Source organism: Ptychodera flava, unplaced genomic scaffold (genome assembly GCF_041260155.1).
Source record: "Ptychodera flava strain L36383 unplaced genomic scaffold, AS_Pfla_20210202 Scaffold_29__1_contigs__length_4469600_pilon, whole genome shotgun sequence".
Lineage (NCBI taxonomy): Eukaryota > Metazoa > Hemichordata > Enteropneusta > Ptychoderidae > Ptychodera > Ptychodera flava.
Window position 1 is genome coordinate 1171102 of NW_027248351.1, and position 14747 is coordinate 1185848.

At 37.8% G+C, this 14747-nt stretch overlaps 1 protein-coding gene across 1 annotated transcript; it reads left to right on the top strand.

The window, feature by feature from the left end:
* The first annotated feature begins 358 nt into the window (after positions 1-358).
* Positions 359-1426, top strand: LOC139127116 (immunoglobulin superfamily member 22-like). Its single transcript, XM_070693035.1, has 3 exons — positions 359-375; positions 606-904; positions 1176-1426. The coding sequence occupies exons 1-3, from the start codon at positions 359-361 to the stop codon at positions 1424-1426; spliced, it is 567 nt and encodes a 188-aa protein (XP_070549136.1).
* Positions 1427-14747: the final 13321 nt, after the last annotated feature.

Sequence of the window (14747 nt, forward strand, 5' to 3'; positions counted from 1 at the left end):
AAATCATGGTATGTAATATAAAAATTACAAGTGTGAACACTAGAGGTCTTGGACATTACAAAAAACGTAAGAGTTTATTTAAGTGGATATCTGAGAGAAATCCAAACATAATTTTGCTACAAGAAATGCACAGCACAAATGAAACCTCCAAATACTGGTCTTCCCAATTGAAAGGTCAAAAAATTTTTGCTCATGGTTCAAGTAATAGTGAAGGAGTTCTTACTGTATTTAATGGTATGGATTTTAATGTAAACAAAGTGGTAAGTGATCCTGGGGACGATTTATTATAACTGATATTGACATTGAATGAATGAATATGACATAAGAGATACAGTACAGTTGTCCATTATCAGAAAGTATGTCCTGGTTACACCTGTGAGATTTGTCACACAGTTGCACATCTCATTGCAAGTTAATATTTGCCATTTTATGATAAGTTGCTTTACCATTTATCTGCAAAGTCATGTGTTATAGCAAATATTACCCTAGAAAGGTAAGAATATATTTTTCTCAAAAAATTTAGCAAGAATTTTCCTTGAAATTTTTACATCTTAAATATTAATAATTAATATGTTTCTTTTGTTCTTTTAACTTCCTCTTGACAGATGTACCTGGACCACCTGGTACTCCAGATTTTCAGACATTACTGAATCATCAATACATCTTACCTGGACACCACCTGAAGATGATGGCGGTGCCGAGGTCACTGAGTACATGGTGGAATTCAATGAAACATCAAGCAAGAAATGGAAGGTTGTTGCTGAAGGTGTTACTGATCTGACATACACTGTCAAGAAATTGGTTGCAGGTTCAACATATCAGTTCAGAGTGACTGCCAAGAACAAGGCTGGATACGGAGCTCCAAGTGAATCATCAGGGTCTATAGTTGCCAAACCACAGTATGGTAAGTACTTTGTGAATGGTGTTATATCATCAACTCACTGCACTTGTGGTCATAGAAATAACCAATTCCATCAAAGTCTTGCAGAAAGACACAGCTGTTGCCAAATCATTGTCTGGTTTCCATGACTTAGTTTTTAATTGATGTTATCTGATAATAGCCCTTTCATTTTCTTGAACGGTTTTAGTTTTGCTCCTTTGAAAATAGACTTTCAGTCTGAATCATAGAAAACCAGACAGTGATAATTAACAGCTATTGTTGCTGATGTTAATAGCAAAATGGACACCACCTGCATCTGACGGTGGTTCTCCAATCACCAACTATGTCATTGAGAAACGTGACACAGCCAGAGACAGATGGTCCAAGGCAACCAAGGAGCCAGTCTCGGAGACAACTTTCACTATAACTGATCTCATTGAGGGCAATGAGTATGAATTCAGAATCAGTACCGAAACAAGGCTGGTGTCGGTCCACCTAGCCAGCCATCTGATAGAGCCATTGCCAAGCTACCATTTGGCGAGTTAAATGCAGGCTACATCACTTTCTATTCTAAATTTGAAAGTGCATATGCATGGTGATATGATCTGCTGAGTTGCTATACATTGCATTGCAAGTATAGACATTAGAGTTCTTCACAATTTCTAATAGCTCCACTCCTATAAATCTATTCAGAGTTAATTCTAGGACGCGCCATTGCGCAATTCGCGCAATAAAATCTGGAATGGCCCCCATTTCTATGTTTGATGCGCCACTAAGGGCGCAACATTATGTGAATGGGTCGATCACGCAGAGTTCACGTAGTTCATGCGTAGCTCCCCAAAGGTCATTACCTCAGTCATAGTGTGACATGTAAAACGATTCAGTTACCCATCGACCTTTGCAATTAAATACCCACTACAGCATATATGGTGGTGCATAGTAAGCTGGGTAGAAAGGACCGATGTAGGGGCAACGGTGTATTGGAGCCGTACGCATGTGGCATGGCCGATGAATGTAAACAACGGTACTGGCCGCCGCGCAATGGTGAAAAGCTAGTCGCCACTCGGATTTTTAACGCCGGTAAAGTTGATGAACCCAGAATGATCGGGCAGTCCCTTAAATTGAAGCGTTTGCAACGTCTACCGTCCATACAAACGAAACGTTGAACACTGCAAGGAAAGCATCCATGCTTGGCCGGCCAGATGATCGTTTTGAAGAGCAACAATACATCAAATATTTTAGGTCGGCACATGTATCTCGTTTTCCAGAGTAGCCAGGTCTATGCATAGAACAACACCGCTGTGTAAAACCCTTTGGTCAGAACCAATGATCGTAAATTTGCTAATACATACAAGTTATGTTTAAAAGTTGATGTATCGATCACTTTATTTAGGTCGTACGGGTTACACTCTTGTGCTGTATCAGTGTATGAGTAATTGTCGATGCGTGCAAATCGAGGGCCACTCTCGGAGAAATCCTACCGGTGCGCTAAGCTTTGATCATGATCGTTTCCACAGTCAAAATCACAGTCCTTAGCAATTTGTACAGTTGTTCAAGTCTGACATATCAATAATTCATCACATAAGTCACGTATGTGAAGACCTCTAAGTGGTCCCTGACTTCAAAGTGGTCCTCGTAGTTGTAATTGAACTGAAATTTTACGCAGTCCAGGGATTTTTCCATTCCTATATTTGCATAAAGTTGTTAAACTTTGTAACATTGCCATACTAATCTGTTATTTTGGTCCTTTTTGATATATGCGCTCACTTTTGTTACTTTTTCAAAATTCCGATGCATTTTACAATGCCAAACCAGCCCAAACTGCGCGTCCAATTTTTTATCTGGTTAGGGTGTCTCATATTAGCATCATGGGAGATTCGATTGCGCTGCACACGGCACGGACGAGACCAGCGACCGCGACCCACCGATCACTGTACGGATATATATGCGGATGTCCATATGGCCTAGCAGTTTACTGAGTGAGTACCAGCTCAAACAGTCATTAATTTCAATCTTGTTGCTCGACGTTATATTTCATACTCGCATACAGGCGTTCTGTTTACTGGGTAGCTCTGCATGGCAGGGCTGTGTGTTACCGGCGTTATACGGCCTCCCACCACATGTGTTGGGAGGTCGTATAACGCCGCGCCGCTAACACACAGCCCTGCCATGGCCATGCAGCAGAGCTATTTACTGGGTAGTTTGTTTTATGCTACGTTCCGACCATGGTTCCGACGTTCTGTTCCGTAGACTTTTACGGAACAGAACATCGGAACGTAACATAAACTACACTTATACAAACTATCCAGTAAACAGAACGCCTGTGTGCGAGTGCTGATTGTCTTCGTCCAAAATCAAATTACACTGTGAACTTACACAGAAACATCGCACAATGAATGATGGCCCTGCGTACGATGCTGTGTTTCCGGCGTTATATAACGCAGAGCTAGAACTGCTGTACCTCTCTCGGGGGGAGGGGGGAGTACTTGTTCAGAGAAGTGGTAGGGGTGTGCGGCCGCAGGTATAAAATCTCGTTGTTTTAGGACCCATTTTAGACCTTTATGACCTTTGACCCAGGTCAACAGTCATAGCGTCAACATTTTTAAAATGGAAAAAAGCAAATATTTGCGCCGGCAAAGCCTACCACTGTAAGCTTATACTGCGTTTAGAGCTATTTTGTTGCTGGCCAAGCCATGATTCCGAAAAATCATGAGGAAATACTAACAAATTTTGTGAAAGAAAATGCCTTTCACTCTCACCAAATTTTGGTCCAGCTTCTGCAAATTATCAGTCATCTGCAGTTACAGTCTGAGTGGTGTTTTTTTTTAAATTACAATTCACAACAAACCTCGCTGTTTGTCTGTAAAGCAATACTACTTCATATGGCCATGGTCGACCTGAATAATACTAGGAGCAGTAGAGCCACTTTGTTTGGGTATTTTCTATTGGGCAAAATCTGCATATGTAGAGTTCTGACAAATCAGTGACAATGTTTTAAAACAAAGTCCATATTTACTTTAAGCCAGGGGTTCTCTGTAATGGTTCCCCTGCCACAGAAAAGATATCCATGCTTATTGAGTGCAGCTCAGAACCCTGCTAGCGAGATGGGAACAGACTGTTGAAATTTGTTCTTGTGTGGCACTCAAACTTCAACCCCATTTTAGACCATGGTTTACGGTGGAATTGGCCCCCCATTTTGGACCAAATTGCTGAAATACCCACCCCATTGGGCGGCGCATATACATATTGGCAAGTAATAGAAGTGACCCCCCCCTGACTGCTCTTTGCCAACTTAGATTTTTTTTACCTGTCCGTGGTATTTGGGGAAAGGGTTTTAAACACAGTTTGTCAGGAATTTATGATGATACTTGAAAGAATAGAAATATACTCCAACACCCGACCCTGGCCCACTAAGCCCCAAGGCTGTATCATGCACGCACAGGAAAGCAAATTTAGCACTTTGAGGCAGCCATATTGTCTAGTTTCCATGTGTTGAGTTGTACTCTACATGCCTTGACATTGTTTTCATTGTAACTTAGGTCATTTCACATCATTGGTACAACGTACATTTCAGTGACTTTGAATGACAAAGTTCTTTTACGTCAAGGACTGTGTCATCAGTCTTAACTGATGTCTAGCTGTAAATTCAAGCTGTCAATCTAAACTGAATACAATATGATTGTGCTCATGGAATTTGTATCCATACACTTTTGTAATATACTGTGGTTTCAGTCGGATTTGAACTCACAACGTATAGCACCAGTCACCTAGCGCAGAAGCCATAGATAAAACCGCTGAGCCAAATCCCCATCTCAGCCTCATGTGTGTTCAGCACACAATTTGAGTCTTTACGGTTACACCTATAGTGTACTCATTTATGTATTTTGTTATGTCTCCATTTCAATACTTACCGTAGTCATAATTTTACATATGTGCTTATAATGAACAGACCTGCTTTGAGTCGGTTTTTAGCTCATATTTGGTGTGTATATAAATACCAAAAAGAGATTATATTTAATTTACATACATTTTATCTTCTGATAATGATGACTGGATTGATTTGCTTACTGGTAATACATTTTTCAATTTTAATCTCTCCAGATAACAGAGTTCTTGGAAATGATGTGGAAAGATCAGAGTTATCACTGCTTGCTGATTTGGACCATGCCTACACGTTTTAACAGGCTGAATAATAAACTGGTGACGTACTCAAAAATTGGCGACCAACAGAAAAGTAAAAAAAAACCAGTATTTCCCCGCACATACACACCATGATCATACCAGAAACAAGCATGATGCCATTTACTTAATGCACAACACACGAATGCCAACTATTTGTTGTAATTTTTATTTTCCTGTCATATGATTATTAGTCCCCAAGGACACCGTCCGGGGGGACTTATAGGTTTGGTCATGTCCGTGCGTCCGTCCGTCCGTGCGTGTGTCTGTCCGTCCATTCACACAGATATCTCAGAGACGCCTGGAGCGATTTTGTTCAAACTTGGTACAAGGATAGTACCCTACCTCATACATATGCACGTCAATTTGTTTCACAATGTGATCAAATTTGGCCGTGTTAGAGGACTTTTTAGTTTACACCTCCATAGACTCCCATGTATAAGGCCAAGAAAAATAAAAATTTAGTTTCTCATCGTATTCATATTGCAAAAAGGATGCAGTGACACAGTTTTTAGTCCCCACAGATAAAGTCCAGGGGGCTTATAGATTGGGACATATCCATCCGTGAGTCCATCCGTTCACCCATCCGTTCACGCAGATATCTCAGACACTTTGACAAAATGTCACGTGACCTTGGTGACCTTTGACGTCAAATATACATATTTGTCCATAACTCAGTAACCACAAGTGCTAAACCTTTCATATATGGTATGATAGGACACCTTATGACGCCACATATTGTACCTCATTAATTATGTGCATATCTAATTTTGAGCGAGCCAATAGAGGTAGAGGTCTGATTTTTGGTATATAGGGCTAACTTAGCAATACAATTTTTTTGACAAAATGTCATGGATTTCGTCGTGGATTTTGTCGTGGATGCATCATGGGCCAGTGGCTAGAGCAGTGGACTCACGATCAAAGGATGGTGAGTTCGAGCCCCGGCATGGCTGTGGTGTTGTGTCCTTGGGCAAGGCACTTTATTCCTCATTGCTTCTCCCCACCCAGGAGTGATGGGTACCTGGTAGGACAGAGGTTGTTATGTGTGCGTTTAGCTCTGCTGGCGCTTATTGGCTGCACATGTGAGCTGTTGTCTGCTCCCCAGGGAGTTGAGTGGTATCATATTAGGTCCAGTGACCAGGGGTAATAATAATTGTAAAGCGCCTTGATCACATCTACTTGTGGATATGTGCGCTATATAAGAACCAAATATTATTATTATTATTATAATATTATGTGACCTCGGTGACCTTTGACTTTGATTATACATATATATATGCACAACTCAGTAACCACAAGTTCTTTACGCTTCAATTTTGATAGGATAATAGACCTTAAGATGTCACATCTTGTACCTCATTTATTATGCACATATGTATTTCTTGGCTGGCCAATTCAGCTAGAGGTCTGATCTTTTTTCCCGATTTAAAACCATAACTTAGACATGCCTCTTGTTTCAAATTGGGAACAATGACATAGACCTATGTGCCCATAGATCTGAACATATACATGTACACTCCAGTGATACTTCTTAATGACCACATTTCCCTGCCCCATCAAGACTAATACTCCTATTACAAGTGGGGACTATGTCATTGTCAATGACTTGTTTTTTGAAATTCTCGGAAAATCTAAAATCATGTTAAAAGTTTGAATTTAAATGCTACTTCTTAGGCTATCGACAGTGTTGTACACTTTTTTGGTCTTTAATGTGTCTTACTTGAAGAAAACCCTTGGAAAACTGAGGATAATTTGAGATTGGTTTACAACACATTTGCTGCTGTATGGGGCTTTAAGGTTTGGCTGAAACAAAATAGAATTTTTTACACCAAAACCCCTTGTCTGACAGCACTGATATTTGTTATACAGGTTCATAGGGATGATCAAATTGTGAAATATTCAAATTTTGATAAATCCACAATTTTCTATTTTCAGGACAATTTTTAGCTCACATTTGGTGTATACATGTATGTATATTATACCAAAAAGAGTTTTTATGGTAGGTCAGCGGTGTCTACATTTATGTATGTTAGTATGTGTGCATGCTATCTTCGTGCACATCGAAAACTCAAAAACCGCAGCACTACCATTGTAGTATTTGGTGTACTGGTGCACCTGGGGGTGGAGATGTGAATTTGTTCAAATGAAAGTGTCAGTCTTCAAAATATGATGATGAGGTAAAAAAAAAGAAATGTGGTAGAAAACAGAGAAAATCCAGCAAACGCTTAAACTCTGTAACGGCAGTCTAGATTTTGTTGAAACTCTGTATGCAGGATGTTTATGGTGATTTTCGTTAGTATTGTGGTGAAATTTTCATTTTTAGCTACTATACGATAGTCTTTTGAAGCTATTGGGATGGGTATCTGTCCGGCATCCGTTGTCAGTATGTATGTATGTCCGTTTGTGAGGCGTCCAGTCACTCAAATATCTTGATAACCGCAGTATTTACTGATTTGCTATTTGTTGCGTAGATGAAAAATATGATTGAGAATATATTTTTTTTAATTTTTAGCTCACATTTGGTATTCCAATGTGAGGTTATCATATAAGCTGAATCAGTTCATTTGCATCCAATTTGCATGTCTGTATGTCTGTATATTTGTGGGTATGTGCAGATGTATGTCCGTCACACACAAAGGCTCCCATACCGCCAAAGCTACCATCTCAGTATTTGGTGTACAGGTAGATGCAGGGGTTTAGATGTGAATTTCTTCAAATGAACACATCAGTGTCAAAAATGTGCAAATGAGGTAAGAAAAAGTGAAATCCAGTAAATGTGCAGGAGGCATGCCAGTAAAAAACAGGCAAACACCACTGATCTTGACTCATTTCCTGTCATTGTTTATGAACTGTTACATATTAACAGACCAGCTGCAACCATAGACAGTAGATGGGGAAGACAGTTTATACTAAACTAAGAGGGGCTTGTTTCTGCTATGCATGTTGCTAAAGTTGACCTCCAGTACCAAAAGTTAGACCTTAATTACTTTTGTCATTCTTGTTTTTCTGGTTTAAATATTTCTTGTTGTTTTTCTGGTTGTACTGTGCAGAAATCATTGCCATAACATCAACGTAGAATTTTCCTCCACTGAACAGATAGAAACAACATTTATTGTTGATCATTGGTAACCCATACTGGTATATACCAATTCTGATCAAATTTGAGCGACACCGTATAATTGCGGTATTTTTTCTGAAACCACTCATCTGATTATTTTGAAAGTTGGTATACATGTTCCTCAGGATGACCTCAGTCAAGTTTATACAAATTGAATTGAAATTTTCATATTTGTAATTTAGGGCAATTTTCCGAATTTTTGGTCAAAAATTTTTTTATTCAAAAACAACAAATCTGATAGCTTTGATATTTGGTATACAGGTTCCTCAGGTTGATGAAAATCAGTTTTATGAATATTGTGAAGATATCTTGAATTTTGTATTTTTGCTGAATTTTTTGGTTATTTTTCTCATTTTAAGTAAAATTTCTTCTTTTCAGAAATTGCTCTCAAATTTGGATTGGATGTTTACAAGGGTGTTACCCTTCTAATTGTTGAACTTACGACAAAATTGGAAATATTACTGTTTTGGGCAATTTTTGTCATTTTTGGTCAAAAAATCTTAAAAAATATTTTCTTTTTAAAGCTCCTGGACAGACAACTTGTTCTCAAAATTACTTGTCTGATAGCTTTTTAATTTGGTACAAAAGTCCCGAGGGATGTTATTAGATAAATTTTCTGCTCAAAGTGTTGGGAACCCCCAAATTTTTATATTTTAGGTAATTTTCTCAGTTTGTGACCTTAAATGACCTACACCAACCAGGATATGTTGTGAGAGAGTTTCGAAGGCTGTGAACATAATTTTGTCATATTTAATATCAGTTTGTAGTAAAATTTGATCCAGAAAACAAAGTTGAAGTAAATATTTCATTGCGAACCAATTTTTGCAACTTTTGCATGTTAAGACACATAAGAACTGATGAGAAATTAGGATCAAGGATAATTCCAGATGTTGTAATCCCCCCCCCCCCGCAGTGAAAGGCATTTCACTATCTGTAACTGATTTAAGTGTTGTTTACATTTGAATGATAGCACTCATAGCATTAATTAAAACATCCCCAAGGTTGTAAATACATTTCCTGTCAGCTGGTTTTATTTAAGGGGTGGAACATTTGATATTCAGGAGGGGGTAGGGGCTAGAAGATTGATGAGGAGAAGATTGATGAGGTAGCATTACTTTTTACCAGATCCCTTGTACATTTTTTCCCACTCTTTATTTTTTCCCCACTCTCCCACCTTTTCTTTTTGTCAAGCTTCTCTGGCTAATTTTTTGTTGATGTTGCTTTCTGTATGTAGGATCTGCTTGTCCTGTTGCTATAGAAGAGGATATTCCCAAAGACGACCTCAAGTACCTAAGTTGCAGACCTTATTTGCTTTTGTCATTCTTGTTTTTCTGGTTTAAATATTTCTTGAATTTACCAATTCAAACCGAATGTGAGCACACTGTCCTTGATGGTATTTTTTGATATTGTTGAAAATATGCAAATTAGCGCCAAAAAAGGCGTTTTTGGTAAAAAATCTTCTTCATAATCGCTGGTCAGACAGCTTTGTTATTTTGTATATAGGTCCCTTGGGATAACCCAACTTAGATTTGTTCAAATTGTAATGAAATATGCAAATCTGTACTTTTAAGGAATTTTTTTTGTCATTTTTGGTCAAAACTTTATTTCATCAAAACCGCCCATCTGACAGCTTTGATATTTGGTATTGGTATACAGGTTCCTACAGATGAACTAAATATGATATCTTGAATATATGATGAAATCTGCAATTTTGTATTTTTGGGGCAATTTTTCCAATTTTTGGTCAAAAAATGTTTTTCTCTCAAATTTCTTGTTGGATTGCTTTGAAACTTAATACTCTTGACTCTAGAGTTGTTTTCTATATGATTTCTTAAATTGTGGTGAAATTTTCATCTTTGTGTTTTTGTTTTTTTTTTGCATTTTGGGGCAATATTTTGGTCAAAAAATAATTTTCTTTGAAGTAAATGTTTTGATTGGTTTGAAATTTGTTTTTAATGTATCTAGAGGCAACTCGGTTTATTGTCTTCAAATTTTTGGTGAATATTTTCATATAGGCATTTGTGCGCAACTTTTCCCATATTTGGTCAAAAATCATTTTCTCTGAAATCCCTCTTCCAATGGCTATGAAACTTTGTATGCATGTTGCCAAGGGTAAACATAGTTAAGTATACACACTGTGGCCTGCCTCATCAAATCAAATGAGAGCCAAGTGTCATTGATGCCATGTTTTCCATTATTGATCAAAAAATCTCTTTCTCTAAACACTACTCATCTCATACCACTGGCTGATTTGTTCTCAGGGATAATCTTACTGTGATGTTCAAATTATAATAATATTTTCAATTTGTATTAGTGGTAATGCAGCTTTTTTGACATTTTTTGAAATGTGCTATCAAAGTATCTATCTTCATAAACATATGTGTCACAAAAAGCTATTCTCTACATAGCACAACAAAACCGTATTGGCCTTTGGTAATGTGCTTCTATTTTTGTGAAATTGATGCCCTTTATCTCATTTTTCCGGTTATTGAAAGTAGTTATTTTACTTTATAGAGAAAAACTGCTCTTGTGCTTTACTCTACTGGTAAAATTTATGTACAGTTAAATAAGGATTTTTTTTGGCTAAATAATGCTCATCGTCCATTTGTATGTGTGTATGAGATTGAGTTTATAAGACAGAGTTACTTGTAGGATTATTCTACATTTCTACTGATTTATCACGCATTTGGTATTGTATTGAAAAAATACACATGACACCAAAATGTCCGTAAAGGTGTCCACGGAAATTCCACTTGATTACATGCTCCATCTGCTATGTTCAGCTTCTTTTAAGGAAAATTGAAAAGAATTGTTGACTTGAAAAATGTAACATGCCAGCTGTGTATCAGGTATAATAGGACTATAGTACACTTCCCTGGATTTTTGTCAACTTTTAGTATTGAATAAAGAAAATCAGTTTGACTCCAAAAGTGTCCTTTGACTTCAAAGTGTCCCCGGGAAAATCGAATGATTGTACACTCTGTCTGCTTTATTCAACTTCTTTTGCGTAATTGAGGCAATGTTCTAACTTGAAAAATGGAACATGCGACCTGTGAAGTATCAGGTATTGTTAGGACTATAGCACTCTTCCTTGGATATTTGTCAACTTTTAGTATTGCATAAAGAAAATCAGTTTGACTCCAAAAGTGTCCTTTTGACTTCAAAGTGGTCCCGAAAACTTGGGATGATTTTACGGTCTCTCTGCTGTATTCAACATCGTTTATGTTAAAGAAAGAATGTGTTGACTTGAAAAATGTAACATGCGACCTGTGAGGTATCAGGTATTAATAAAACTATAGTACACTTCCTTTTTTTGTCCAACTTTTAATATTGCATAAGGAAAATCAGTTTGGCTCCAAAAGTGTCATTTTGACTTCAAAGTGGTCCCCGGGAAAATCGAATGATTGTACACTCTGTCTGCTTTATTCAACTTCTTTTGCGTAATTGAAGCAATGTTCTAACTTGAAAATTGTAACATGTGACCTATGAAGTATCAGTTATTAATAGGACTATAGTACACTTCCTTGGATTTTTGTCAACTTTTAGTATTGCTTAAAAGAAATCAGTTTGACTCCAAAAGTGTCCTTTTGACTTCAAAGTGGTCCCCGAAAACTTGGGATGATTTTACGGTCTCTCTGCTGTATTCAACATCGTTTATGTTAAAGAAAGAATGTGTTGACTTGAAAAATGTAACATGCGACCTGTGAAGTATCAGGTATTAATAAAACTATAGTACACTTCTTTGATTTTGTCCAACTTTTGGTATTGAATAAAGAATTTAAATCAGTTTGACTCCAAAAATGTCTTTTTGACCTCAAGGTGGTCCCCAAAGATTTTTGATGATTTTACGCTCTCTGTCCTGTATTCAATCGTTTATGTTAAAGAAAGAATGTTTTGATTTTACAATTGAATATGCGACCTGTTAAGTATCAGGTATAAATAAGACAAGAGTACACTTCCTGTTTTTTCAAACTTTTAGTAAAGAATAAAGAAATTAGTTGACTTCAAAAGCGTCCTCTTGACTTCAAAGGTGTCCATGAAAATTCTGATAATTTTACGCTCCGTCTGCTGTATTCAACTTCTTTTAGGTAATGTATTACCTTAATCGCGTCACTTTCTATGGTAGGTATTGGATATCTTTGTAAACAAAAATTAAGAAAAATATCCCCCTAAAATATTGGCCTCGATCCCTATTCGGGTGTATTTTACATCTGTGCATTCGTAGCATAATGCTGAGGCCTATAGATTGCATTCGTGTCAAGAGATATCGCTTTAGAACCGCTGTTAATCTGTCCATAGACCTTTTCTGTAGTTTACTACGACACCAATCGGTTTTTTTATTTACCTCGCAAAATAATGAAATAGCTTAGTCTTTGAATAAATTCACATGTACCTACTTTATCTCTGACTATCTATGACTCATCTCCTACTTCCGTTAATTATGTTGAATGTGGCAACATCTATAATTTCAGCTTTTTTTAAGAGCCGTCGACTGTTTCTGCTCGGTTCTGAACTTTTGACAGACCCAAAGTATTCAATTACGCGAGAGGGCAAACGTTGCAGAATTCGTGGACGTCGGCTCACGGGAAAACGGTTGAAAATACATGTTTATATTATTGAGGTAGCTAGCAGAAGTAGACAATGGGTCGTGAACTGACCAGTGTTATAGTACCGGTCGAAGTAAACTACCAAAAATGTCTATGGGCTGGCTTGTGGCGATGAATTTTTGACCCCGCAAGTGCGATTGATACGCCACAGCAATGCTGCAAATTGTATTTCATATCCGTTTATGTATTTACGAGCAGCGATTAGAATGACTTCCAAATATCGATATGACTTCAAATGAGTCATTTTATAGATAAGTCATGATTGATGTAGACACTAGCCCTCCCCATTGTTAATTCTGTGCTCAGCCCTTATTTTGTACATTTTTCCCAACTCTAAGTATTAAATACTAAAATAGCAGCTGATATTACATCGGAAACGTCCGTGTGACAACAAAAGCGTCCATTATGCGGTAGGTGTCGTCAGACTTGAGTTTAACCCCCTATCTTACCGGACATTTAGGATGGGGACCACTTTGAAGTCGGGGACCACTTTGAGGTCTTCACACACGTAAACAATTGAATCAAACTAAACGGTTAGTTTGCTGTTGCCATTGTTGGGCCTGTTGCGTAAGTACGGGTAGCTGCTACCTCCATGGTACTGGGGACAACTTTGCAGTAGGCTTGGTTGGTCACAAAGGCCCGATCTCAATATTCTCCCTTTCTTGACTTGATAGACTATAATAGTATTTTCTGCAGAAAATTCAAGGTTTATACATGTGTGATAATGATGGCCCCCGATTTTCTAAAATGGCCCCCTTGGGACAGGAGTTGGGGCCCATAGTGGCCCTTGTTTTTAAATCCTAGAATGAACACTGAAAACTTACTTTTCTCCTCAAAAGCTAGCAATAGTTTGCATGGCTTATTGCTATTCCTTTGATATATATGGCTTCGCCCAAAGTGTCACTGACTGTACAGCTCGGAATTGTGACATGTAACATGTGCCAATCTGAAACAGTAAGACTTTTATTTTTGTAACCATTTTGAAATATATACAGAGAAAAAAAAGACAAAAACAAAACGATGCAAACAGAAAAGGAGAAAAACAAAACAAAACAGTTCCTACCTCAGTGGGAAGACATGTACACGAAAACAGCTGCAATATCTGCAGCAAAAGAAACCGAAAGGGGGAACAGGCAAAAATCGAAACTTCCCCAGCTGCACTCTAACATTACAATCTTTTATGCAATTTTTTTTAATAAACTACTTCACACTTTGTTTTATGTGTTCATACCTTTTGTCCAATCACCTCCGACAACGAAAAAGTTTACACCTGTGTTCACAGCCAGTCAACAATTCCCCTTTTATCGACAAACTTAATTCCATGTCATGCACAACAAACGGGCACGGGTGGTTTACGAAAGATGTTGCAAGCCGTGTTGACCCGGAGCAAATCCTGCTTGTTCAGCCAGAAAACACTTTCACCCTTGCTGTGCCTCTCGCCGACAGAGGCGGCGTATCGGTTTCATCATATCCTCATAACTTTTTCATGTATTGTTGTTTTATCACGTCAAAAATATTGTCAGACTGAGTTAAAAAGAGGGTTTTTCCAAAACACTTAGCCATGCACATTTCATGGGAATATGGATTTAATTTGTGAAATAAACGATTAATTATCACGCTCTATTGTGTCATAATGTCGAACAGTGACCACTCAGTCTACACACATCTTCAAAATCACGTATCATTTTAGTCTGGCTCGAACAACCAAATCTCATTTACTGCTTTGATGCCTGGACTCTCGCCTTAAGTCTTGCAAAATATCAATGGTGTACCTACACAGATCGTTCAGAAAACTCTACACAGATCGTTCAGGAAACTCCATTTGTATTGGAGATGGCAGCTATCAAAAATTCTACATGTGAGAGATAGAGGAAATCATGAAAGGGGTAATCTAAATGGATAGTAAATATCTTGGTTGCTGCTTGCTTGATAGTCTTACTGTTTGACAAAGTGTTCTTGGAGA

Bases quoted from the DNA above. Each gene is read 5' to 3' on its own strand.
- LOC139127116 (XM_070693035.1), top strand. The intron at 905-1,175 runs GTAAGTACTTTG...TGATGTTAATAG, and splicing joins AGTTGCCAAACCACAGTATG to CAAAATGGACACCACCTGCA.